The 27,500-nt window shown below is 41.9% G+C and overlaps 1 protein-coding gene across 1 annotated transcript in view; it reads left to right on the top strand.

Annotated features, from left to right (window-relative positions):
- Nucleotides 1–14,743: 14,743 nt before the first annotated feature.
- The window catches only part of Ndc1 (NDC1 transmembrane nucleoporin), a 56,719-nt gene continuing 43,962 nt past the window's right edge, over nucleotides 14,744–27,500 (top strand). The window contains exons 1-5 of the mRNA XM_013146259.3: nucleotides 14,744–15,021; nucleotides 16,499–16,619; nucleotides 19,176–19,277; nucleotides 20,052–20,226; nucleotides 21,881–22,019. Of these exons, the coding sequence (XP_013001713.2) occupies nucleotides 14,764–15,021; nucleotides 16,499–16,619; nucleotides 19,176–19,277; nucleotides 20,052–20,226; nucleotides 21,881–22,019 (795 nt within the window). The 5' untranslated portion in view covers nucleotides 14,744–14,763. The remainder of the gene's footprint in view (nucleotides 15,022–16,498; nucleotides 16,620–19,175; nucleotides 19,278–20,051; nucleotides 20,227–21,880; nucleotides 22,020–27,500) is intronic.

Genomic DNA, 27,500 nt, shown 5'->3' with positions numbered 1-27,500 from the left:
GATGAAACCCCCCTCAGAACCTCACATTCCCCATCAGATTTCATTTTCTTCTTGCGTCATAGGCAGAAGGCTCCATCTGCCTTTGTAAACTACCTCGGCTGTGATGCACAGGGGAGAAACTGCAGAATCACCATCACACGCTGGTCTCCTCATTTCCATTAGTCTTTCTCTGAAGTCTGAGGCCATGAAGCGGATGGCAAACTCCCCAGCAGCTGACAAGGAGGGCACCCGGGTTCCAAAGATGTGGCCTTAGCAAGAGGAGATTTCCTATCATCTGTGAGCCTTTCCGTGTCTTCCTAAGGCCCGGAGCCTGGGTTTTAGAAAGGGCCCAGATTTGCCCTGGGACGTGTGTTCCCCAAGCCCGCAGGAAAACATCTCCATGTGTTTTGGGTTTATTTTCTTGCTTGCTTCATCAAATACTGTTGCACAAGAGACACTGAACGTCCAAGGAGCTGTCTTTCAAAATAAATGTCTCTTCTTTTGCCTCACAAATGGCTAATCACATTGTATTAAGAGTTACCAGCTTTCTGTCTTGGGAGGAGTGAATTTGAAACTAAGCAGATGGGAAAAAAGGAAGCGTTTGCAACCATCATTCCTTCTATTTTTCAGGCTATAAAATATCAAAGACTATTCAGCAAGTGAAGGATTTGAAATGAACGCTTCGGGAACATGATGGCTCATTTAAAAATATCAGGGAATTTGAGAACACAAAAGTAATTTTCACCTCCCTGCATGGCCAAGAGAGAAGTGGTTTAAGATGAGGGTCCAGATTGTGCATAGATTAGATTTTCTTTGCTTATCTTCTGTTTGTCACTTTTTGAAAAATCTTGTTTCTTTATTGCTTTTTACTTAAGGATTTCCCTTCATTTTGACACTACTGTCTTATGTTTCTCAGCTCTTGAGTTTCTTCTGGTTCAACTTCTGTTTACGTGATTTTTATTTTGATCTCTTTCCTGAGTTCTATCATGTAATTTCTGACTTTTCCTAATGTTGATTGGTATTGTTCTTTCATATCTTGTATCATTTTATTTTATTCCAGTTTGAAGGGTTAGGTTATTGTTCTGTCCATTCAGTGCATGTTTTGCAAAATGCTGCTTGCCCGTAGAGATATTTTTAAATTTTTTTCTTTTCTTATTGCCGAGGACTGAGCCCAGAGCCTTATACATGCTAGGTGAGTGCTTTACCACTGACCTGTGTGCCATGCTCAGTCTTTCTTTTACATATGCTTGCAAAGCTAAAGTAACTTTCCTGAGACCTTCTAGCTACAAAGTGGCACAAAACTTACTTGTACCCTTGTTGATCTGAGTGGAAAAACCTGTATACATGCAAAATCTCATTTAATAGAGCATCTTTCAGGATGTTTTATCATTGACGAGGAGACTAAGGCTCAGAGAGCACCTGCAGATCTTCACAGGCACCGTGGTCTTTCCAGCAGCTGTGGGGTACTAGCTCCTCTGCTGGTGCTCAGCCACAGTGGTGTGGCTCCAACAGAAATGGGGGCCACCTGGTTCACCGTGGAGGCCACCTGGTTCACCGTGGACTGTGTTCCCACAGCCCTTCTACAGAGGAAAAAGAAGCTTCCCAATGTTTGACCAGTAACTCCTTTCTCCTGTCTGGTACTACAAACTTGTTATTTTTCCCTTCTGTGCTTGCAGACTTTGCAACATTTTTGTGACAATTCTCTGTACTAAGTCTTTCTTTGATATAGATATTAAAAGTTGTGACCAGGCATAGACATTATCTGATACCATTAATTTCTTCCATTCACTTGTTATTTTGTCCATTAAATAAACATCCAAGGACTAGTTACTCATACGATAGGCACTTTTTTTTTTTTGTCTTTTTCCTTTTTATCAGTGCCGGGGATCGAACTCACGACTGCCTGCTTGCAAGGCAGGCGCTTATGCCGCTGAGCTAAATCCCCAGCCCCACAATAGGCACTTTTAGTACAGTTAGAAACAAAGGAGCTGAATGAGTCCCTCCTTTACTTCCATTTAACCCAAAACGGCATCTAGGATTATTCTTGCTTGGGTTGTCCTGAGAGAGGTAGAAAATAATGATGCTGCAGGCTTAAGGTCAACCTGGGGCCTTGAGAGCTGCAGTAGGAGGCACCCAGAGCAGAGGAGTCTGTCTTTAAATTTGGAAAGCTTGAGTTGTCAACCTCTTTTTTTCTTGTTGCTTTTCTGTTGCCCAGCACCTCCCTTGGTCTGTATTTTCCCTTTATTGGTATGGACTGGCCCTGAGCATAACTTCGCAAGATCTGCAATAAATGTAGCTACTTATTACTATGTGTCCACTTGGCAGTTCTTTCCTTGTGGTACACAAGAATGTGGTCAATTATTGGCCCATTCAACTGCAACATTTTAGCATTTTTTTTTCACTTCAGCATTTTTTGTTTGTTTGTTTGTTTGTTTTAAACAGGGTCTCACATGCGGTGTAGGCTGACTTTGAACTTACTTATGCAGCCCAGGCTGGCCTTGAACTTACAGAGATCCTCCTGCCTCAGCTTCCCAAATGATGGGAGTGCACCGTCCTGCCTGGCCTACTGTAGCACTTTTGAAAAAATGAAATAGACAATATTTATGTCCTTGCAGAGCTTCCATACTGGTGGGAAGGCAGATATCAGGAAATAGGAAAGAAAGAAGGAAGATGAGGGAGAGAGGAAGGAAGAGAAGAAGAAGAAAAATAGAAGTAGTGAACAAACTCAAGCATGCTGGCGCTTGGAATCCCAGCGTTCTGGGAGGCAGAAATAGGAGGAACAAGATTTAAGAAAGAGCAGTTGTGATTTCATCACCCATTGCGTGGATTTGAATCTTTTTAAATTTCCTTGTTTTGATAAGGTTGGCTAAGGATTTGTCAATTTTATTTAACCTTTTGAAGAACCAACTCTTCAATTCATTGATTCTTTGTATTGTTTTCTTGGTCTCCATTGCATTAATTTCTACTCTGATCTTTACAATTTCTCCCTCGTATGACCTTTGGGTTTGACTTGCTCTTCTTTTTCTAGAAGCTAGAAGGTTCTAGAGGGTCAACATTGTTTATTTGACCTCACTCTTTTAAACCTGATATGCAAATTAATCACTATAAATTTCTCTCATAAGACCGTTTCATTGTGTCCCATCAGTTCTGGTATATTGTATTAGCATTATTGTTTAATTGTAGAAATTGTTTAAGAGTCGCATCAGCCAAGAGAGAACCAAGAAGCTACACCGTGCTCTCCAGCGCACCAGCCAGCATACAAACCGAGAAGGGCTACCGCTCACACTTGGTAAGCAACAGGCTGATTCGGAGGAACACAGGCTGAGCTAGTGACAACTGAAGGAAAGAAACAATTTAATGCTTGTGTTGTTTGATTGACTTTGCAGACCTAAAGCCAGTAGGTTGAACATCTATTTAGAGGATAACAATATGTAATACGGTAACTCCAAGGGATTGCCTACTGTCTTGTTTTTGAAATCCAATATTATTGTTTTGTTTTGCTCTTGATTGTTTTGCTTTATTCCCTTTAAAATAAAATTTAAAAAATAAACAGTTTAATTTCTTCAGTTTCATCTGTGACCCATTGGTTGTTTGGAGGGCATTATTGAATTTCAGTTGTTTATGAAGTTCTTGTGGTTTCTTTTGCCACTGGTCTCTAATTTCATTACACTGCGGTCTGAGAGTATGCACGGGATGATTTCAGATCCTTTGCATTTACTTTAGCATGTTCTAAGAGCCAGTACATGGTCTATTTAGGAGAGCATTCCATGTGTTGCTGAGAAGAATGTGTATTTTGATGTGGGGTGGAACACTCTGTAGACATCTACTAAGTCCATTTGTTCAAAAGTTTGGTTCAGTTGTAATCTTTCATTGTTAATTTTCTTTCCTATGTTGGGTATTCCTGGTTTCCATTACTTTCCTAAGCTCTTGTATTTTTTATCTGTAACTGTACTAGATTCACTAAGCATGTCCTTGATTATACTCATCATCTCTGTAGTTATCTGAGAGATTATTTCAGATTTTTTTGTAAAGGCTCACTCATTTGCCTTGTTAATTTTACTGTTACCACTACAGAGAGTCCAGGTGAGAAGCTTTTGGGTTGTTCCACCTTGGTTTGCCTTTGGTTAGCTGGAAATCTGAGGTTGCATCTTAAATGTCTTCTCATTTTTTCTTTTTTTTAGTTGATGCTCATAAATTGCCGAGCCTATAGTGAGTAGCTCTATTGCTAGTATTTAGAACCCTTAGAAAATGACAGCTTCACAGAGGTGTCTTCCCAGTGTAGCTGGTTTTTGAGCTTTGAGTCTGTTGCAAGGTCCTCCTCTTCACTTTATTGGGGATAACAAGTTGCTGCCTACTTGGCCCAACCCCAGGTTCTTTGGCACTAGCTCACAGTATTTTCTAAGACCCTCAGGCAGTCTCAGTCTTGGTATACTGCAAAGTACGGCTGGTCAGGACCATTGTGTCATTTTGGCGAAGGTGGCACTACCAGCAATAACAATAGCATCAAACACAGCCTAGAAAATATTCAACTGAAGTCACCATTAATTTGCTACCTTTAAATGTATGAACTAGATTTGTGGTTATAGAACGAAGTCTAAAACACACCAGAAAATTGTATGCAGTAAATAAGTGTTCAATATACCAATTTTACATTCAGGGGAGAAAATTTAAAAGGGGTTGGGGGAAAAAACAGAGAAATAGAAAAAGAGGAAGAGATTAGATACAAAGTTAGAGGACAAAGAAAGAGTATAGAAACAGGGAACCTGGTGAAGAAGACAGGAGGGAAAGAGAAAGAAGAAATAAAAACAAGAAGAGAAGAGAACAGAACAGAACAACCACCACCACAACAAAAAACTAGAAATGATATTCACACTCATATAAAAACAAACACAAACAACCACAAGAAAATATAAAAAGAAAAAACTATCCACTTCAGGATGTGTCTCTGCTATCACTGGTAGACAATGTGGGCGGACAGAGTCCAGATTCATGCTGATTTATCCCAGCCAGCCAGCGCGTCTTTACAGTGGAGTACTGGACAGTCCCAGTGAGCCTGCACCTTTAGTTCCACTGAAGTTCAGGCTGGTTTCTGATTGAGACGCTGGAACCAGACCCATGCGGCCTGCAGCAGTCTGTGTGACCCTGCAGCTTGAACGTGGCTCCTGCCAGCTCAGACTCAACTCCCTGACAACTTTAACTTGGGTCCTTTACCCCAACATTGGGAGCTGCTAAGTGGACCCAACAGTTGCTCTGAGTTCCGAGCTTACTTGTCCCCTCTCCAAGATGGCTCCTGGCCAACTGTCCGCTCCTGGGGAACATCTGAGCCTAAATAACTCAGCAGGCGCTGCAGTCAACTGTATCTATGCTCCGTTCCACTGGTGCATCTTTCCATGGAAGCTCTGGGTGCCGGTAGTGGCTGTGTGTCTGCAGGTTTGATCTGCCCATCTCACACAGTGAAGCCAGGCTCAGGGAGAAGCACCACCTGCCACCTCCTCCTTTGCTGAAGTCTCTCTCTTTGCTCTCCCCATGGGCTTCAATTCTTGCTTCATACCCTTTCTGGCTCCCAGGGTCCCACTACCTCTTCCTTTCTTTTCCTCGTGGTACTGTATTACAGTTCCTGGATACCAAATCTCAGAGAGGCTGTTTCTCTGCTGTTCACTCTGCCATCTTCCTGGGGGTCACCTCTCACATTTCAAATAAACTTGGCACCATTTTTGTGTTGTTTCACCCAGTTCTTTATTTGAAGCAAGAAGGACCTGAAATACCTGAAATTAAAATTGCCAAGCCATTTCTTTTTTTTTTTTTACTTTTTTTTTTTTCAGTCGGTACCGGGAACTGAACTCATGACCACAGGCTTGCAAGGCAAGGCAAGCGCTTATGCCACTGAGCTAAATCCCCAGCCCCTGGCAAGCCAGTTCTAAAGGATTACCTGGTAACGTTTTGGTGAGTCAGCCAGAAGATAACATCTTGGCATGGCCAGCTGAGAAAGGGGTCGGGGGAGCATTCTAGCAAGCCAGCTAGGAGAGTAAAGGCTTAGGTACAGGAGACCAAGGTAAGGCCCATGTGGGTACACTTTTTGCTTCTCTCTAAAATGCTGTGAGGTTTCCTTTCTCCTTGTTTCCTTCACTCTTTCCCCCAAGACAGAACTGGGGGCCTTTTCTCAAGGCACCAGAGAGGAACTTCCTGGCCCAGCCGCAGGGATTAGAGAATGGAGTACAGGCCTTTGGTTTTCTTTCCATCCATTTCCATTCACTCTGCAGGTATGCCCTTATTCTCTGTGGACCTGTTGTGCATTTTGCTAAATTAGCCTGATTTCCAGTTACTCTGGCTTGTAAATGGTTTTTTCTTGGTTTGTGTTTTAGTCAGGAGCGCCACCACTTTATCTTAACGTGTTGCCCGCAGCCGTAATGTCTTGCCATGTGTGTTAGTAACCATCCCGCAGTGCCAGTTATTGGAGTGGGTTCCAATCTCCAGTCTGCGCATGGTGGGAAAGGAAAAAAGAGTCAGAGACAAAGTAGAAGGGTGCATAGCAAGGATCTGGGACCACTTGTTGCTCTTTAGGACAAAAGGCCCCAGATCTCCGGCTAGCTAGCATTTTACTAGCCACTGTAGGGGAGGCGTAGGGTGCTTCTCCTGGAACATCATGGAGGCAGTAGTAGAATGGGCATGTTTAACATCATAAAGGGAGTAAGAAAAGATCCATCCCTGAACCTGAGTGCTAATCTTATTGACTAAGAGGAAGGTGAATTAAAAAAAAAATAAGGAAATTCTCGATAGCTAGTAGGTAGTGTTGTAATTTGGGATAACAAAAATGCCCTAAGTTTGATTGCGGTTATTATACTTGTATGACTCTATCCATATGCTATAATCTATTGAAGCTGATATTTTAAGTTTATAATTTTTGTGATATGCAAATTTTAGTCTAATAAAGTTGGGTTTTTTTAAAAACAGAATCCTTATTTTTGTAAAATGCATATGTGCTTATTTCAGTATTCCTTGAGAAATTGAGACAAAGGGACATCTGAAGAAAAAGAGGCAGTGTCCCCATCTGCCTGTACTGTGGTTTGTGTCTAGAGTTTTTTGCTAAGTGGCCAATTTTAGGGTGTGTGTCAATTCATAGTGTAATGCTGAGATTGAGGGTGGGTGATTGCTGCCCTAATCCCAGTAGACTGGGTACAATATAAGGGACAGAAAGAAGCTTGTCTCATACTATCTTGTTGCTTTTGCTGTCTCCTGCTGCCATAACCTGATGCCCTCTGCCGTGGGCAAACAGTATGCCTGCCCTTTGCTCGCCTGTAGGTAAAAATTTGTTTCTTCTGTCAGACAAGCAGCTTTTTTTTTTTGTCTTTTTGAGACAGGCTCTCACTATGCAGTTCAGGCTGGCCTTGAGCTCACTTTGTAGCCCAGGCTGGACTCAAACTTAACAGCCATCCCTCTGCCTCAGCCTCCTGAGTGCTGAGATTACACCATGAAAGGAGTGCACCACCATGCCTGGCAAACAGGCAGCTTGATGCTCAATAACTTTTCTAATATTTTTCATTTCTTAGGTTTCTTTTTTTTAATTTTAAAGGAAAGAAACAATGAAAATAATGGTACAAAGTTTCAAAACAAGATTGTAGGAGAGTAACAATGGTTAGTGAAAGGGTTTTGGTCCAGACAGGACACTGTATCAGAAAAGCCTCAACCAGAAGCAGGAAGCCCTTATCTCCCCTGCCCCTAGGAATTTACCTGTGATGCCATCTTCCCACCCCTGGAAATTTACCTGTGGCGCCAAACCGAGGACCAATGGGCTACCTGTGCATCCCTAGTGCTCCCCTTAGGTTCCACCCCAAACCGAGGCTACTTATGTGCCTCACTCCACGTGTTCCACAGAGAGATCGCCGGACTCCAGCGGTGGGGGGTGCCGGTTATCTCTCTCCGTGTTCTCAGAATAAAGGCCTCTTTTTGTTTTATACTTCTCATCTTTTGGAAATATTTTTCATCTTTTGAAAATAATCCTATCATTTGGTTCCGTGACTCGATCGGCAGGCTATTGACTCCTGGGACACACCCCATTGAGTCCTCCAGCCGATTCACAAACCGGATAACATCCTGGATTAATTCTGTGCTTTTTCCTCTCCCGAGACGTCCTTGTCGCCAGCTGCCTGCACTCACCATCAGCCAGATTGATTTCAGGTGAGCACTCTCCGGGGAACTCTTGGCACTGGGCAGCCCCAGTCGACTGTTCCCCCTGTTTGCGTGGGTCTGTGGCATTTTCATGTTCTTAGGACAGCCCAGGGCAGGGTTCTTTCTGGGCAAACCTGTGTCCACCTTCTAAAATCTCTCACGTTCTTTGGGTTCGGATAACCCAAAGCAGAGATTTTTGGACTGCCCACACTGAAAGACCCTCACACTTTCATGGGCAAAACTGTTACTGACCCCATGTGGGCTCCACTCGTAAATCTCTCAGTGACAACTGGAATATATGAGTTTTTGGAACCTTAGCCGCCATGTGGTGCCACAAACGAGTGACAGCTTGTTCTGGACCATGGCTTATTTCTTGCCTGAATCAGTCATGGGAAACGTATTTTCTAACTCCCCAAAGATGCCTTTACAATGCCTAATTTCCAATTTACATACTTTAAAAATTAAAAGTATCATAAAAACTAAACAATTAACTTTTTACTGCCAGGAGGTCTGGCCAACCTACCCGCATATCGGCAAGCGTTGGCCCAAGGAAGGAACATTTGACCCCTGCATTCTCAGAAACTTGTATGATTTGTCAGGCCAGCAACAAGTTATTAGAACTCCCTTATATTCAGGCCTTTCTTATTCTGAGAACACGCCCGTCTCTCATTAAGTCTTGTGCTCCTGCTGAGATACTTTTAGCTAACTCTACCGCACCGCAATCTTTTCCGTCTTGCCCTCAGGATTTGCTTGATGATGTTCCCCCAGTCTTTTCCCGGCCACTGCCTGCCTACCCCCAAACTCGTTCCCTGCCGTTACCTCCCACCGGACCGCTCTCCCCTCCCCCTATGCCTGATTCTCTCAGCAGTCCTGGTCCCAATGCATCGCAGTTACCTCCTGCTGTGCGATTGTCTCTCTCTCCGCCTTCTGGGACCCATAACTCTCCCAGCAACTCTAATCACTCTGTTAGCGTTTCCTCAAAGTCTGATTTCTTGTTCTCCTGAGAATTCTCTATCCCCTACAGCATTCTCACCACCTGCCCACCATACTAGGTTTCAGTCGCTATGTCCTTCTGGCAAGCCACGTGACTGTTCCAGCTTGCACGGGGAATGGTCACCACGTTGCAACCCTCTGCCACGTGACAGGGCGCCGCCATCTTGGGACGGAAGTCACGGTCAATGGGCACCGCCTTGTGGCTTCTCTTGTGAACTGCAATAGCCGCCCTGTTGCAGTGCACATGATGCTTCATTGTGTTGCTGACAGCAGTCCTCTCCCTGCAAGGCACACAGTGAGACGCCATCTGCCTGTGTTTCCCAGGGTGACTGGCAGCAGCTCTGTAGCCACTCTACAGATGATTGCTCACACATGTCTACCGGACGGATGGCTGCCCAATGGCCCTCTGCTCCGGAATCTCCTCAGGCTCTGCTACCACTTCAGGAGCAAGCTGGCCCCGAGGGACTTATTAATATACATGTGCCTTTTTCCTTTTTTGATCTATCCCAGATTGCCCATAAATTAGGTAGCTTCTCTGTTGACCCACAGAATTATATCAGGCAATTTGAATTTATTACTAATTGTTATGATTTACATTTTAAGGATGTTTATGTGATTCTAAATACCATTCTCAGCTCACAAGAGCGAAATTAGCTGTGGCAAGCAGCTCAAAAAGAAGCTGATCACAGACATAAGGTAAACACCGCTGATAATGACCCTGAGCCTAAAGCTGTGCCAGAGCAGAACAAGCATACTAACTATAACAAACTTTTAAAACAGGTCCAGGAGGCTAATAAAAACCCAGCTGTGTTCCTAAATCAGCTTTCTAATCCTCACACCCCGTGAGCAGTTCCAGCTTCACGCGCTGCGTGGGGCCGCCTCCCAGCCCTTCCCCCATGCCCCTCCCAGCCCTTCCCTCCCCCATGCATCATCGTCGCCGCTGCCTTACACGTTTCCAGGGACAGTCCCAGCCCGCCCCTGTGCACTACGTCCCGACGCTCGCCCCACCCCCACCCTGGGCATGCTTTGCTGGTGCACCGTGAAATAGCAGCTCAGTGGCTCTGCCCAGACATGCTTTTTTTTACAATTCGGCTCTGCTCAAAAGATGCTATTTTTTTTATTACAATTCTCAAACCATTTAATCAAGGTTATTGGCCACCTGATAATTTTACCAGCTTTGTTTATCAACCAAAGCCTTCACCAATCTCCTGTTTAACAACTAAGGTTATAAATTCCTTTTTGCTGGAAACCACTAACTCTGTTCCAAGACAATGGTTTTGTTAAAATTTTATTTGTCTTGGTTCATACTACTGCAAATACCAGGTTTAAAAAAAGTAAATGTGTTCAAAATTTGACAGTATTAGATGTTTTCATAGATTTATTCATAAGATTGGTAAACTTTACTGCTAAATGTTTCCATTAAAATGAGATTATACTCCAAAAGAGAGAGGGCAGACTGAAGCCTTTTTGGGCAGACTAAAGCCTTTTTTTTTGTTAATCCCATGTGTCACCCCATAAAAAAGCAATATGCCATCCAGATAAAGCCTACTCTCTGATCTCAAATGCCAATATTAAACTCCTACATAGTTACTTAATTCTACTGTAGTCCAAATCGCAAACAAAAGGCAAAACTTGACCTTCAAACCTTAGAGAGATCTTAATATGATTTTTCATATTTTAACACTTTTGACACTTGGAGTTCTGAGGCAGGTAAACCTACACAAAGTGGAGCTGCCTGCTCCCCCCCCCCCATGGACCACACTCAAATGCAGCAGAAGACACTGGGCAAGAGAGTGCCCCATCCTGGCGTTCTTTGAGACCTTACTCCAGGACTACTGGACTGTCCTAGCCACCAGAGAGTGGGTAAGCCATCCTAACTTCTAGCCCTGACAGGAAATGTTGACACTGCCAGATTCATTGCTGAAAAAAAAAAACAGCCCCCTTTAAAGTGTCCATCTCAGAGTCCAAGTCGCACTGAAGTCTCAGGTAAGACAATTTTCTATATTTGTGGACACAGAGGCCATATATACAGAGTTCTTCCTGAGTTTTCAGGCTGCTATATTAAGTCCTCAATCTCTATGATGGGGTATTGATGGTCAACCTATGCCATTTACAAACAGGGCCTATTTCATACAGATCCCAGTCCTAAATATGCAGGCTCACTTAGACACACTGAGGCCTCGGCAGCTTCCACCTGTTGTCGCTGGTGGACCTCTCCTCAGTGATATAAGACCACCCCCTTCCTTTCTTATTCACCAATTTGCCAGACAACCCTGGTCAAGACTGACAGATACATTTTGTCTTCTCACTTTGTTTATACTTTTTCAGGATACATAAAAGCCTTTCTCACAACCAGGTAAACTGCTGATACAACCAGGTTGCAGTGACTCATGCCTAAATCAAAGTTGCTAGACTCTTATCCTGGTTTCACATCCCTCAGGCTAAGAGGTGCCCTTCCAGCCCTAAATCTGATCATTCTGAGTGGTCATCTCATCTTCTGTTGCTCACCCATCTCCACTTCATGAAGGCCTCGCAGCCACAGTTAACAGGCTAAGTCATGTTTTGTTATCCACTTTGGTTCCTAATTTCTTATGTTCTATTAATGATCATTTTTACAGCGGGACTCTTGACAGTCTTTCCCAAAGACTCCCACATCATGCGTAAGATAATCTTCATGATGTTTTATATGATAACAGTTGCAGTTCTTTCTACCCTCTGCTGTCTGGTTAACGGTGACATCCCTGAAAGCCTAAGCCCTGACCTTCCCTATACTGGTACAGCCACCGCCTTCCCTGCTCCCCCTATTTTTTCCAGTTCAACTCCTGGACCAGAGACAAGTTTTACACACCCACCCTCTTAACTTTTATACTTTCAGATGGGGGAGTAGTCACCTCTCATAACTTCACTCCTTCTAACCTCACAGTTAATTTTCAGAATTCTACCTCACTGTGACAATGTTCCTACCTCAACGTCGTCCTGATAGAATGACATGTCTAAACTAAAGGCACCTTTCCCTCTACCTCACCTGGGTCCTTAAATATGACAGTGCCATGTCTCCTCATAACATCTTGTCTCTTTGTTTTTCCAGTCTAACATATGTGCATTCACCAGTGAAGTTGTCCTGGCTAAAACATCTGACACCAGCTTCTACCTAGACATCAACCGTCATCCCGTCGACTCCCCTAGGCTCCAGTACAGCACCCTCTGCCAGCAGGAAATAGTTAAAGAGAGAAATCTTTGCCCCTTTTCATAATAATAATCATACGACGAGATATGAAAGGGTTTTGGCCCAGACAGGACACTGTAGCCTCAACCAGCAGCAGGAAGCCCCTATCTCCCCTGCCCCTAGGAACTTATCTGTGATGCCATCTTCCCGCCCATGGAAATTTACCTATGGCGCCAAACCTAGGACCAATGGGCTACCGGTGCATCCCTGATGCCCCCTTAGATTCCACCCCAAACCAAGGCTACTTACATACCCCCCACCCCACGTGTCCACCAGAGAGATTGACGGACTCCAGCGGTGGGGGGTGCCAGTCATCTCTCTTCATGTTCTCAGAATAAAGGCCTCTTTTTGTTTTATACTTCTCATCTTTTGGAAATATTTTTCATATTTTGGAAATAATCCTATCAGAGGGGAGAACAGGTAGCAAGATTGACAACTGGTACTCTATTCTAGGAACCCAGTAAATGCGTGGGATTTCAAGTAATCTGAGGTATACCTGTGGATTCTCACATGGATTGGCTCATTATGTCATTTTTTCTGCATAACCAGATAGAATTTTTCATGGTGAAGACTTGACCTAGTCCTAGTTTGTCCTGCAATGGAAGTAAATATGGTATCTTTTTTGTTTGTTTATTTGTTTGTTGTCTTTTTCCTTTTTATCGGTACCAGGGATCGAACGCACGACTGCACACTTGCAAGGCAGGGACTTATGCCGCTGAGCTAAACCCCCAGCCCCTGTTTTTGTTTTTTAAATATATTTTAAAGCAACTGAAGAAGTCACTTTATGAAACATTACAGAGCTGTATATGGGATCTCACATTCTCTCCTAGCTTTTGCGTTTCTTCATAGTCATCAATCACAGAGTGTATCCCTTTGCTTTTGCAGTGTTGATTTTTTTAGAGATATATGTTGCCACCAATTTACCGAAGTATAATTAATCTGTCCAAATTAAAATAGTCTTCAAAAAATGATCACAGTTTATAGGGAAACATGCAACTGACAGTTGTGGATGTATGACACACCCTGTGCTAGTATTTATTTTCTCTTGAGGTTTCTGAGTTTTAGCCCATTTCCTGGCCCTTCTGTCAAACTCGTAGGAACACTATGAGTCTTTCTACAGCAGCCACTCAGGGTTTTCACAACCTGCAGTATTGAATGTTGACTATGATGTGTAATTAGGAGTACAAAGGTGGTGGTAGGACTCTTCCTGGGATCTCACTGAGACTGAAAATGATAAGAGAAGATTTCATTCAGGAAAAGTTTGCTCTTTTTGGCCAGGAGTCAATGACAATCTCTATCTATCTATCTATCTATCTATCTATCTATCTATTATCTATCTATCTATCTATCTATCTATCTATCTATATTCTTTAAACGTTTTTTAAGGCAGAGTCTCTCTATGTAATTCAGGCTGGCCTTGGGCTCACTTTGTAGCCCAGTCTGGTCTCGAACTTGCAGTAATCTTCCTGCCTCAGTCTCCTGAGTAATGGGATTACAGGAGTGCGCCACTATACCTGGCTACAACCTCATAACATATACAGGTATTCTCTTTTATCCTCTCTCCTCCTATCCCTAGTGGGGATCAAATCCTACTCTACCACCTCCCTTTCTGTACATTTTTATTTTCAGAGAGGGTCTGACTAAATTGTCCAATCTGGCATGGAATTTGTAGTTTTCCTGCCTCAGCCACCTGAGTACTGGGAAAACAGGCAAGTGCCACTGTGCATTTTAAAATTTTATCCTCATTTTACAGACAAAGAAATGAGGCACAGAGAGAGGTAAAAATACTTCACTTAGGAAGTGGCTGAACTGGTACTAAAAATCAGATTTTATGAAACCAAATGCGTCCTGCTTAATAGAGCGCCTAGTGCTTTTTAAGATTTCAGCAAAATTACAAAGTATTTGTGGAGAGAACCACAATATCTTTTGACATCAGTTTAGGTGTTTGATAAAGTTATTGGGAGAAACAAGAGCAATTTTTTTTTTTTTTTTTTTTTTTTTGAGACAAGAGCTCATTATGTAGCACAGGCCGGCCTCAAACTCGCTGCAATCCTCCTGTCTCAGCCTCCTAGATGCTGGGATTACAGGGGTTTGCCACCAAGCCGGGTTGATTTTTTCCCCCCCTAAATTTCAGATTTCCAACCAATCAATTCTTTGCCTTTAACGGCTTTATGAAAGACTACGATTCCCAGCATGCCTTGAGGCATTCCTGGGACGACTTCGATTCCCAGCATGCCCTGCTCAACGCTTTTCCTTGGGCCCAGAGTTCTGTCGAGACTACAGTTCCCAGCATGCAGCGCCCTCGCCCCTTGTCGCTGGCGCCCCGCTGGACCCTGTTTCGGAGGGAACTTTTAGATACGAGAGGACGGTTTCTGGAGTCTCAGCCCGATTTGTGGGGCATGAATATGCGGCAATTCCGGCTGGCCGAGCCTGTCCAGATAAAACCCAGAAGGGACAGTTTGTGGCCTGCCGCGCGCTGTGCTCAGGCAGCGTTTCAGGCAGCCCCAAAGGGGTCCTCCTGGGGCCTTTCTGCCTTTGAACCACGGTGGCGGGCGGGCACACTGCCTTCGGCACGCCTGGGACCAGGCCCCGCCATTCCCATGGCCCCCACTACAAGTGGCCCCGGAGCCGGCGGGTCGCGGGACATCCTGTGGCACGTGAGTGAAGCGCTTGGTGGCTCTCGCTCCTAGGCTCGGGTAGGGCGGATGGGCTCTACGTGCGCGTCCGCGCTGAGCGGGAACGTGGACTTGGCTGAGAATAGCGTGTGGAAGGGCCCGCAGAGCACTCATTTGGAGCCTGTGGCGGGGTCCTCAGTAGGTGCTGGGTGGGAGATGGGAGGGGAGTCCAAAGTGTAAACTGGCCCGCGTGGAGGGTATGACCTGAGTGGAAACTAGGGCAGAGGCTGGGGATGGGATCAAGCAAGGATGATCTATCCAGTAGGTGCAAGAGTGAATAGTTGATTCCCTGAGTTAGGCAGTTGGAAGGAATATCCAGAACTTAGCAGAGGCTGGGGTAAAGACCAGGTAGTCCACGCGGATATTATTGCCAAGTTCAGGAGTGGGCAGAAAGAAATAGGAGAAAGAATCTTTTTAGAACAGATAGTGCTTCTACGCAAGTGTACTGACATTCCTATCCTAAACGAAAAATCTTTAGGGTCTTATCTACGCTTTAATGCTCAGTCGTCAATCACAAACTCCCGTAGATTCTACCTCAGAAATGAAACTGCATTTTGGGTTTTTTCCTTTCCCAATGTTGCTGTCTTTGTTTCGACGTTAACTGTAATCTCTGGCCTGGGCTGTTACGGGCCTCTGACTCCTTAACCTCTGCGTCTCTTGTCTAGATCTGGCGACCTCTGATCTGTTTTTTGTTTTTTTTTTGTTTTTTTTTTTTTTTTTTTTTGAGCCACTTTACAGTAAACAAGCATAGTTCACCTTGTAGAATGTACATCCAGTTGTGATTTTCATGTTTTAAGTCCCTCATTGCCTCTTGTATTTATGTAGTCAACAGTACATCTTAGACCTCTTGTAGGTACTGGTGATTTAGACAGGAGTACTGCAGTATGGTAGTTGCCCATTAAGAACGCACTTATCCTGGTAATCTTAGAGTGCATGTAGACTTTAGGTATTCATACAGCTATCAAACCTAGAAAGACTAGTATTACTTGTGATAAAATGTGGTTACAACACTACAAAAGAGGGCTGCAGTTGTAGAATACTTGTCTGACATGCTCAAGGTCCTGGGTACAGTCCTCAGTACCGCAAAAAATAAGTAAACCTAAGATTATCTCAATCCCTCCCAGTGCAGAGTTGATACTTGATATTGTACCTGGCTCTGGACATAATGCAAGCTGTGGTTCACGAATAGGCGACAAAGTACTATAGTGGTTTATAATGTTATTAATAGTAGTCATGATAGGGGCTGGGGATTTAGCTCAGCGGCATAAGCACCTGCCTTGCAAGCAGGCAGTAGTGAGTTCGATCCCTGGTACCGATAAAAAGTTAAAAAAAAAAATAGTAGTCATGATATAAGTATTATGATTAACATTAACAGCCTGTGCGAAGAGAGGATTTACATGAACAAATGATGAAATTTAACTGACTTCATGCTTGAGGGGTTTTGTTTGTTTCATTTTAGGTTTTGGGTTGGAGGATAGTTGCAAGTATTGTTTGGTCTGTGGTGCTTCTACCTATATGTACAACAGTATTTATAGTCTTCAGCAGCATTGATTTATTTCATCCTGTACAGTGGCTGTCCGGTAAGTGATACTCAGTTTGGGGAAAGCAAATTTATAAGACCTACTTCTCAACCTAATTGTATTATGTTTCAAATGATTTATTTTTAAACTGATACTGATATAGAAAAATATTCACTTGAAATAAGTTTAAGGCACTGCCTAACACAAACTACCATTTTATTGTGAAATAGATTATTAAGTCTATCAGAGACTATCAGAGATAAGAGATCATTAGATGACCACATAAAGGAAAGCTTAATTTTTGTTTCTTTTGATAGTTTTTTGTTTTTGTCTTTTTGAGACACGGTCTCGCTATGCAGTTTAGGCTGGCCTTGAGCTCACTTTGTAGCCTAGACTGGTCTTGAACTTACAAGGATCCTCCTGCCTCAGCCTCCTGGGTGCTGGGATTACAGGCATGAGCCACCATGCCCAGCCTCTTTTGATAGTTTTATTGATGTTGTTTCTCTTTAAAAAAGAATTGTCCATGTCATCTATTTAAAAGAGCAGATAGAGGGCTAGGGTATAACTTAAAAGAAGAACATTTGCCTAGTATGTACAAGGCCTTGGATTTGATCCATAGCACTGCAAAATAAATAAATACAAATAAAATTGTGTCTTGTCTTTAAAAATATGTCTAAGAATATTTCATTTCTACATTATAGCTAATAAAAAAAGGTAAGGGAGGAAAGTGGTTAGAGAAGATAAAGTGATAGTGCAAAACTTGATGAATTAACTGAAGCAAGCTAAAATGTTTATCTTTGAAGCTAATATTACTAAGTTTGTTAGAATATAGCTATTCATGTCTGTTAATAATAATTACTAAGCTGGGCAGTGGCTCATGCCTGTAATCCCAGTACTGGGGAGGCTGAGGCAGGAGAATCTTTTTGAGATAAATGTTGCAAAAAGAGGTTTTGAAATCATTTCAAGTCTTTTTTTGGGGGGGCATGGTTTGAGACAGAGTCTCACTATGTAGTCCAGGCTGGCCTCAAACTCACAGTGATCCTCCTACTTCAAACTTCTGAGTGCTGGAATTACAAGCATGTGCCTCTGTACCTGGCTCAAGTCTTGACTAGGGCTAAAAAACATAAATGCTTTTGAAATCTTCCCTTACCCCAACAATGACAATAAATTTCTCTTTCGTTTTTGTGTGTTTAATTTCATTTTTCATAAGAAATACCAATTTTCAAGGAGCTGGAGTAGCAAAGGGTTTGCTGATAAGGTATTAAAGTCATAGTAAGTTTTTTATTTATATATGAGTCAGGTTTTGGCTAAGTCATACAGGTCAGATAAAATTCAGCCACAAGTTTGTGTAGAGATAATAAATATTTAATTGTGGGGGCCAGAAAGTCATTTTTATTAACTTTCAGTCATTGAACTATGCTTTTAAAGATAATTGGTTGAAACCAGGTGAGGTTAGCTAATGCTTATAATCTTGATTCAGGAAGATCACTGTGAGTTGGAAGACAGCCTGGGCTACACATTGAGTTCAAGACCATCCTGTACCACCAAGTGAGACCCTGTCTCAAAAAAAAAAAAAAAAAAAAAGTTTTGTTAAGTCTTAGTCTGTTCAGCGAACATGTATTTTTTCTTACTCGTAGCTCAGGCATAATATATTAATATTTTAATCTTGTTGCACTACTCTGAAATGTAAACATACTAAAATTTCACAGAGACATCACAATTTTTTGTTTTGTAGTTTGGCTCATATAGATGGTTGATGAATTAAGCTGTTTAGGTTGATGAATTAAGTGGTTTACAAAGATAATAGTTTGACTTCAGCAGTAGGAGCAAGTACCAGGGATCCACATTACGACCTCACACTTGCCAGGTAGGCACTGATGCTGCTGAGCTAAATCCCTGGCCAGAGAAAGTATGTATGTATGTATGTATATATATATATATATATATATATATATTTTTTTTTTTTTTTTGTCTTTTTCTTTTTTATCGGTACCGGGGATCGAACTCATGACTGCCTGCTTGCAAGGCAGGCGCTTATGCCACTGAGCTAAATCCCCGGCCCCGAGAAAGTATATTTTAAAGAAGACATCTGAAAAACACTGTTCACTTTTCTTTGGGGGAGGGGCATCGTTTTGAGATAGGGTTTTGCTATGCAGTTTGGCTGGCCTTGGGTTCATTATGTAGCTCAGATTGGCCTTAAACCCCCAGCAGTCCTACCTCAATCTGGTTGCTGGGGTTAGAGGTATGTGCCACCACATCTGGCTATACTGTTCACATTTTAAAAGAAAACTTTGTCGGTATATTTCTGTGTCACATAATGAAATTTTCATATAGGGTAATGAAGGGTTCATATAGGGTTCATATAGGGTCTGATGTTAACATTTGGTTCATTTAAAATAAATTCTAGTATAATTTTAAAGTGTCCCTAGCCAAATCCAAATAATTCACACTGGTGAGATGTCCATTTGGATCTGTAAGCATTGTATAATTAAATTCTTAAGAGAAAGGTAAGTTTCAAAGTTAAAATCATAGTTGTGATTCAGTGTTTCTATGTTGCAGTGTCCTAAACATGATCACAAACCTGAGTAAACCTTACTTCACCTTTTTGTATTTTAGATTCTTTCAATGACCTATACAGTTCCTATGTAATCATTTACCTTCTGATGCTGTCAGTGGTAATAATAATAATAAGTGTTTTCAATGTCGAGTTTTATGCAGGTGAGTTTCAAATGTGAGCCTTTTTAAAATCCTTAATTTATTTTACTAAGGGTAGACTCGGAGCATTTCACATATGGATCTGTGTAATAGGCTGAGCTCTGTGTTAGGATTTTGTTTGTTTGTTTGTTTGTTTATTTTTCTGAAGCAGGATCTCACTAGGTAGTGCAGGCTGGCCTTGAACTTGCTTATGTGAACTCACAGGGCTGTCCTGCCTCAGCCTCCTGAGTGCTGGGGTTACAGGTGTGCACCACTAAGCACAGCTCAAGAACTTACCTTTTTAAATGATTTACTCTATTATGATGCTTAGGAGAGTGCCAGGGTTGGCATTATTTCAGCTATTAGGTTTTTAAAAAATATATTAACATCTCTTCTCCAGCTTTCTTCTCTGTATTGACCTTTTTTTGCTACCACAGATTGAACTCATGACCTTGCTCTTGCCAGGCAAGCACTTAACTTATTTAATGTGTGCATCTTTTCATTCTTTCTCTCTCTCTTTTTTTTTTTCATCTTTTTGAGATGAGGTCTCACTGTGTAGCCTAGGCTGGCCTCAAACTCAATATACTCCTCGTGCTTCAGTCTCCTGAGTGCTGGAGACACAGACATGTACCACCACACCCAGTGTCAGGGTTTGTTTAGTTTAGTTGTTCTGTAGTGTGTTTTGTGTTGATTGTGGATTTCTTTCTGTCCCTGCAGTGTTTGTGGAGGGATGAGAGGGAATAATTGAGATCCTCTGACTTCATATGCTGCAAGCACAGTAACGCGTTTTCTTTGCAGTGGTGCCCTCCATCCCCTGCTCCAGGCTGGCGCTGATAGGGAAGATCTTGCACCCGCAGCAGCTCCTGCACTCGTTCATTCATGCTGCCATGGGGATGATGATGGCCTGGTGTGCAGCGGTGATGACCAAGGGCCAATACAGTTTCCTGGTGGTGCCTTGCACAAATTCAGACAGGTAACATAAATGTGCTTTTTCTAACTAGACTGGTTCAGTTACTGAGCAAAAGGTTAGCTAAAGAAGTTAAAACTTCGTGGACATTCTTTGCTTTCCAGACTTCTATCAAAGGTGCTTATTTGTATACATCAAATTTGTTTTTGTGGTTGTTAGTGGTTTTTTTCTTTTTTGGAAACAGGATCTCACTGTGAATATCAGGCTGGCCTTAAACTTACTTCATAGCTCATCCTGACCCCAAACTTGTGGTAATCCTCCTGCCTCAGCCTGCCCAGTGCTGAGATTACAAGCGTGTGCCATCACACCCAGCTCTTCTGAATACTTGATTTCTTTTTCATCCTCAGCTATTTTAAGAGGCACAGTTGTTTTCCTCCCTTACAGGATAAGTTTCTTTAGTGCAAAGTATCCTGTTGATAAACATGAAATGGTGAAGGACATCTGAGAATACAGGACCCTTGTGAATAAGGGAATCCCAATTGCAGCCCGGATGAGTCTTTAGTTCTTTTTGCAGGTCTCTCCGGCAGAAATGACAGTGAAATTCCAGCAAGCAGAAGGCAGCAATAAGCTACAAGTTGTTGAGAAGAGTAATGCTTGTTATAAATAATTTACCGCTGATTGCAGTGTCAGCGTCCTTAGTGAGACTAATCTCTTTCATCATCCTGTACCTCAGGGTCCAAAAACAGTCATCTTGCGGAGATAGATGTCAGGGCCTCTACTCTACTTTTTCATGAAAAGTTGGTTCCTGCTGAATCATGAGTTACTTCTCTACACCCTCAAAGGTTTGCTGGAGGTAGAGATTCCTAGGAGTGTAAGAACTTGACGACACTCAAAAATGGAAGGATATAAGAAGGTGGTGAAAGGGTAGTGGGCTAGCCCACCAGGAAATCCCACGGATTTAACTAAATATTCAGAACTTAATGACTCTAGATTGTCAGCTGGGAAACAATAGGACTTCCTCTTCAGCAGGAGTGCTGGATTCAGTCCCAGCAGACCCCACACCATTTGGAAGCCCTTTCCTTGACTGTGAGACAGTTCAGGTACAAATGTGGGGCTTCTACATCACACAAGTGTGGGGCTTCCTGCCTGAGGCTTTGTGCCCTGAAGAGTTTGGTATCTAATACTTTTTTTTTTTTTTTTATCGGTACCAGGGATCGAACTCACGACCACCTGCTTGCAAGGCAGGTGCTTATGCCGCTGAGCTAAATCCCTAGCCCTGAGTATGGCATCTTGTAGCAGCTTTGTAGGCTCAGCATCCTGAGGCCCTGAGTGCAATGTCAGGTTCTAAGAGACATCATGGAGAGAAGCCATGGCATATCTTTGGTATATATATTTTGTTTATAGCTCCTCTCATACCAGATGTGGTTTACCAAATTAGAAGTGACTTTATCTAATTGCATTGTAGACATTCTTACACATGTCAGGTTTCCAGGGCAATAGAGTTAGTCAGATTATCATGGTTTAGGAAAAAGAGACTTGTTACATCTTTTGCTCACGCTTAGCAAAAATGAACTATTTTGTTAGAATTTGGGCATTAGTGATAAACTGAGAACTTTGCTTTCAGTAAATTTTTATTTTATTTTACTTTTGGTCTGCAGTAAATAGCCTAAAATAATGATCTGTGTCCCTGACAGTTGAATTAATAACTTTTCTTGTTCAGCTTAGATAGGCCTGCTGCACAGACCTGCTTAAACGAATATCATCTTTTTTTCCTACTGGCTGGAGCGTTCGTGGGCTATAGCTATAGTCTTCTGTATTTTGTTAACAACATGAACTACCTGCAGTTTCCCATCATACAGGTAAGATCATTCAAGCATTACTGATACCAGAATTTGACAGCATTAAAATTTCTTTGGTGTTTATGTACGTAGCAGTCCTCACATGGTTATTTCAAGATTTAAGCAACAAGACCTAACACAGAAATCCTCAAAATTCATAAACTTTAGCATATTTTTGAGAGCTAACTACCTCTCTTTTTGCCACTCTTAGCACTGCTTTGTTCCACCTCCCTGCTCGGTGGTGGCACCTGCTGTGACCTAGCAAGGCTGAGGAGGAGAAGGAGGAGAATGACATTCATGCAGAGTGCCTTTGTGCGCTTGCCGCTTCCTTTGAACATGAGAATCTCATGAGCTTGAGCCTGTCAGTAGTTTTAGAATATGTCAGGTACTGTCACATCCTTTTCAGAACAAGACAAAATATAGAAATAAGTAAAACAGTTTCACCTGGTTTCAGTGGTGTAGGATAAACTATCTTTCAGTTGGTTTTAAACAACTAATCTGGTAGGAGTTGTCCCTGGAACTTGGAACTCACCTACTCTGACAGGAGAAAGGACAGTTGGTTGAGATATCTTAGTATCACATGCGGGATCCTCCCAGCTTGTTTCTAATGATACCATTTGTAATCCACTTCATTCTTGCTGTCGCAGACTGAGGACTGTCAGTGGATTAAAAATGATGGAACCAGCCCCTTTCTGGGAGAACCCACCCTGCTGGGAACAAGGGATGTGTGAAAATAATAATCTTACAATGAAAACGTAACCTGTGAGAAAGGTGTGTTTGGGTTCTGGTTTAACTAAAATTGTCACATTCCCTTGGCATCCTTGAGAACAGTCTGATAAAAATACTCATTCTGGGGCCAGGGATTTAGCTCAGTGGCATAAGCGCCTGCCTGGCAAGCGAGGTCATGAGTTCAATTCCCAGTACCAGGAAAAAAAAATACTCATTCTGCAGAAATAGTGCTTACTGAGAAAAATCTGGTTTTTACCTTTCTACAGTCTGTGGATGCATGAAAAAAGGACTCATCTAAGTTTCATAGCTTTCTTACAAGCTGTGAAGCCCTTCATCGCTTGCAAAGATAAATTAAAAAGTGAGATGTTAATTTTGCCATCTCAGAGTTTCACAGGGAGAAAAACCATGGTAATAAACTTAGTGCCTAGCATAATAAAGAATATAGGCAGTGAGGGAAAGAGAAAAATAAGATGCCTCAGATTCTGGGCCGCGGCTGGAAGTGACCAGCTGTTTAACGTTACAGATGCGCAGTGTAGGACTAATCTAGTGTAAGGAATAATGTGGTAGTTGACAATGCACATAAATTATTGTCTCTACCACAGTGCCAAAATTTGTAAAGTTTAGTACCAGAATTTGTTTTGTGATTATTCTTGATAGAATTCTGGATTGCTTTTCATGAGAGCTGAGGTGACAGGGTCTTGCTGTGCAGTTCAGGCTGTGTAGCCCAGGCAGACCTTGCACTGGCACTGATCTTCCTGCCTCATCCTTCTGAGGGCTGGGATTACGGGCATGTATCACCACACTCTACTGAATTTTTTCTTTCTTTCTTTCTTTCTTTCTTTCTTTCTTTCTTTCTTTCTTTCTTTCTTTTTTGTCTTTTTGAGACAGGGTTTTACTTGAACTTACTTTGTAGCCTGCACTAGCCTTGCGTTTGCATTGACCCTCCTGCCTCAGCCTTCTGAGTGGTGGGATTGCAAGTATGTACTACCACAGCCAGCAATGCTGAAGTTTTTATTGTATTCTAAGTTTCTATTTTATGATGGTAATGTTAAGCTTTGGCTTCAGGTTTGATTTTGGCAGAACACTGATTTTTAACATTTGGCCATGATATATAATTGGGGCGTCTCTTGCACTATGAGTACATAATGGCATTTTTCTGCTCAGTTGATTGGTGGTGTTCTCCTGCCTGAAGATGTTTGGAGCAGAGGTTTTGTTAACAGTGTAGTAAAGGATGGTAGAGTAGGGCTGGTGAGCATTTAGCAGTACTTGTTTTTTTTTTTTTTTTTTTTTTTTTTTTTTTTTAAGGCTAGTCAAGTGAAGCAGTGGGAGTGGAGAAGGAACAAAGAAATCTGTAACTGGTTGTGATCAATTAGTTGTAAACACCACTGCACTCGGACCAGCCAGCAGTACTTGTTAAAATGATTATTTTGGGACCCAGGCTTGTATCTTTACTTGCCTAGGAGACTAGGTTTACCTCTCCAGCAGATGGGTGGGGATATGGAGGGCACTATAGCTACATAGCCATGGGGGTGCTGTTGAAGTTGCTAAGCAACTGGATGAATTATTAAGAAAGTACAGGCTGGGGGCTGGGGATTTAGCTCAGTGGCATAAGCACCTGCCTTGCAAGCAGGCCATCGTGAGTTCGATCCCCGGTACTGGTAAAAAGATTAAAAAAAAAAAAAGTACAGGTTGGATATGAGAGGTCAGGTCTCCCTGATGAGCCTCTGTAGAGAGATGTGATGGCTGTGGCTGTTTACTTTTTTCTTTTTTGTTTTTGATTTTTGAGACAGGATCATCATGTAGTCCAGGCTGGTCTTGACCTTGTGGTGATTTTCCTGCCTCAGCCTCCCAAGAATTGTTTTTTCTTTTTGAGACAGATTCTTGCCTCCTGAGTGCTGGGATTACAGTTACATGCCCTGCCCATTCACTTTTTTTTTTTTCCTTGGTACCAAAGATTGAACTTGACTTTGTGTTTGCCAGGGGAATGCTTATGCCACTGAGCTAGATCTCCAGCCCCTATTTACTTTTTTTAACAACCAAGCTTACTAAGAAAATGTAAGGTTCTAAAAAATGTGTGTGTGTGTGTGTGTGTGTGTGTGTGTGTGTGTGTGTTTTAAACAGTAACAAACATCACTGTCATTGTTTTTGGTGCTGTCAATCTTCATCTCAAGAATATAGTGATAACATTATGAAGTATTCAAATTACATAAATAGCTTTTTATTACATGTATTATGTAGTAATTACCTTTTTATGTAACCTGTAAAAAATTAGATCTTTTAAAAATTTCTGATTTTAACCAATTTGCCTTTAAGCCTATTAGGTGTTTTGCTTTAAAATTGTTTATACTGTTAAAATCAGTTCCATTGCCCTTCCCAAATTCTTAATGATTGACTGATAGGGAAACAATGTTTGTATGGAGTAAAATGACAAAAATAAGACAGAACTTGGCAAATCAGAATTCTAGGCCAATGACTGTTGAAAATATTAAATGAGAGATGTTAGCCTACTGCCTGCTGCAAAACAAATAGTAAAGCATAGCTTATAGCTAAATCACAGGAATCCTACAAGAAATTAAAATACTCTTCAGCTTGGGATTAAGAGAAAGTATTCTCTGCATGTCTACTGAACTACCTACCTGCTTCCCAGACCCTCCTTCCATACTTTCCACTGATAGTCAAAGTGTGAACTGCAGTATGGGACCGATGCCCTTTATACTGGGATGGAATTGTAGCGCCCAGTAGCTGCATGCAACAATACAGTTCTGCTTCTTGTGTTTTGAAAATAGTTGAATAACCAATATGCGGATGTAGAGTTTGTAACCAAATATTTATATGGGCTATTTGTAAGATGCTGCATGCTGCAAGCATCTGCAGATAAGGAATAAAGATGTAATTTCTGCCTAATACTGTGATTCTTTGCTATTTAGTTTCTAAAATTCCTTAAGGGCTGGTTGTGGGGGTGCATGACTGTAATCTCAGTACTCAGGAGACTGATGCCCCCCCCCACCTGCCACATGCTTTAAAACAATAGAAATTTATTTTCTCCCTCACAGTTTTGGAGGAAATCAAGCAGTTAGCAGGGCCAAATCCTCCCTTTTCAGTTTCTTTTCTTTTTTTTGTCTTTTTCCTTTTTATCGGTACCAGGGGTCGAACTCATTGCAAGGCAGGCACTTATGCCGCTGAGCTAAATCCCCCACCCCAAATCCTCCGTTGTCTCTTCCCAGCAAGCCTTGGTATTCTTTGCTTGCAGTGCAGTCACTGTCGCTGTTTGGCCAGCCTTTACTTTGTTTCCCAGTGTTCTCTCTTTTTTTGTAATGACACCATTGCCTACCCTTATTTATTTTTTCCTCCGTTTTTTTTGTTTCTTTTTATCCTTGAATAAAATGGATTTGGAAAAAAAAAAGAGACTGATTTTGAGACCAGCCTAAGCTATATAGTGAGTTCAAGGCCACCCTGAACTACACAGGGAGATCCTGTCTCAAAAAAAAGTAAAAGTAAAATAAAATTACTTAGAGATCCATCCTAACATGACATAAAAAGCCAGAATTTAAGGAAGTTCAATTTTTTATTAGATTTCTAAAAGTTCTTTTGAATAATTATGTTTTCCATTGGTATCTTGGGGGTGAGGAATGCAGGAGAGAGGAAGCAGACAACCTTTATAAGTGTAGTTTTTTTTTTTTGTTTTTTTTTTTTTAGTAAAATTACTTAGAGATCAATCCTAATATGACGTAAAAAAGCCAGGATTTAAGGAAGTTCAATTTTTATTATTAGATTTTGAAGGTTTTTTTGAATAATTACGTGTTCTCCATTGGTAATTTGGGGGTGAGGAATGCAGAAGAGAGGAAGCAGACAACCTTTATGGTACTGGGAATTGAACTCAGGACCTTGGACTTGCCAGGTAGGTGCTGTGCCACTGAGCTATATCCCTGGCCCTGTCCTTTATTTTTAAAATTGTGCATTCGGGAATGTAACGTTATACATCCGAAGCCAAACAAACCGTGTTTCTTGTGGTTGCAGTTCTCAGCAATATACAGGGTGCACTGTAAAATAACATCTGACAAGGACTAAAAGAGAATCCTAAAAACAGGCTTTCAAAAGAGTTGAGAAAGAGGAAGATAGTCTGTGTGCTGATTTCTGCAAGAATGGCCTTAATTTATAACCCTGACAAGAAGTCTGTAGTGAGGGTGGGATAGTCTCAGGTTTATATAAACAGACTTCTGTAACACAGGTTTTTTTTTTTTTTTTTAGTATTGGGGATTGAATTTATGACCTCACATTTGATGGACGGGTACTTATGCCCTGGAGCTAAATACCCAGCAATGAACAGACTTCTGAATCCCAATAGACACAGGCGGTTCTAAGGCACTCTTGTAGTGCTCTTCACTCCTCAGCCCTTTATGTGGACTCCTTGTCCTTTGTCCATGTTTTCTTTAATTTCTTCATAAGGTGTACCAAGCTTGGGGCTGGGAATTTAGCTCAGTGACATAAGCACCTGCCTTGCAAGTGTGCGGTCGTGAATTTAATCCCTGGTACCGATAAAAATGAAAAAGACAAAAAAAAAAAAGGTGTACCAAGCTTGATTTATTTTGTATCATCCAAAACCCAAACCCAAAAAGCATTAAGCAGAACAGTTCTGAAGATACAAATTCTGGTTTACCCAGTAATCACAAGGTTCAGGCATTCTCATGCTTCTGCACACATTCTCACTTTCTCTTCCACATTGACCTCAATATTAATTGGGGGAAATATGGAATTTCAGAATGTTTTCTCTTA

Source organism: Cavia porcellus, unplaced genomic scaffold, assembly GCF_034190915.1.
Source record: "Cavia porcellus strain 051 isolate PalLab524CR breed Dunkin Hartley unplaced genomic scaffold, mCavPor4.1 scaffold_25, whole genome shotgun sequence".
NCBI classification, from domain to species: domain Eukaryota; kingdom Metazoa; phylum Chordata; class Mammalia; order Rodentia; family Caviidae; genus Cavia; species Cavia porcellus.
The sequence above is the reverse complement of the archived record's forward strand: the minus strand, read 5'-3'. Positions and strand labels throughout refer to the sequence as shown.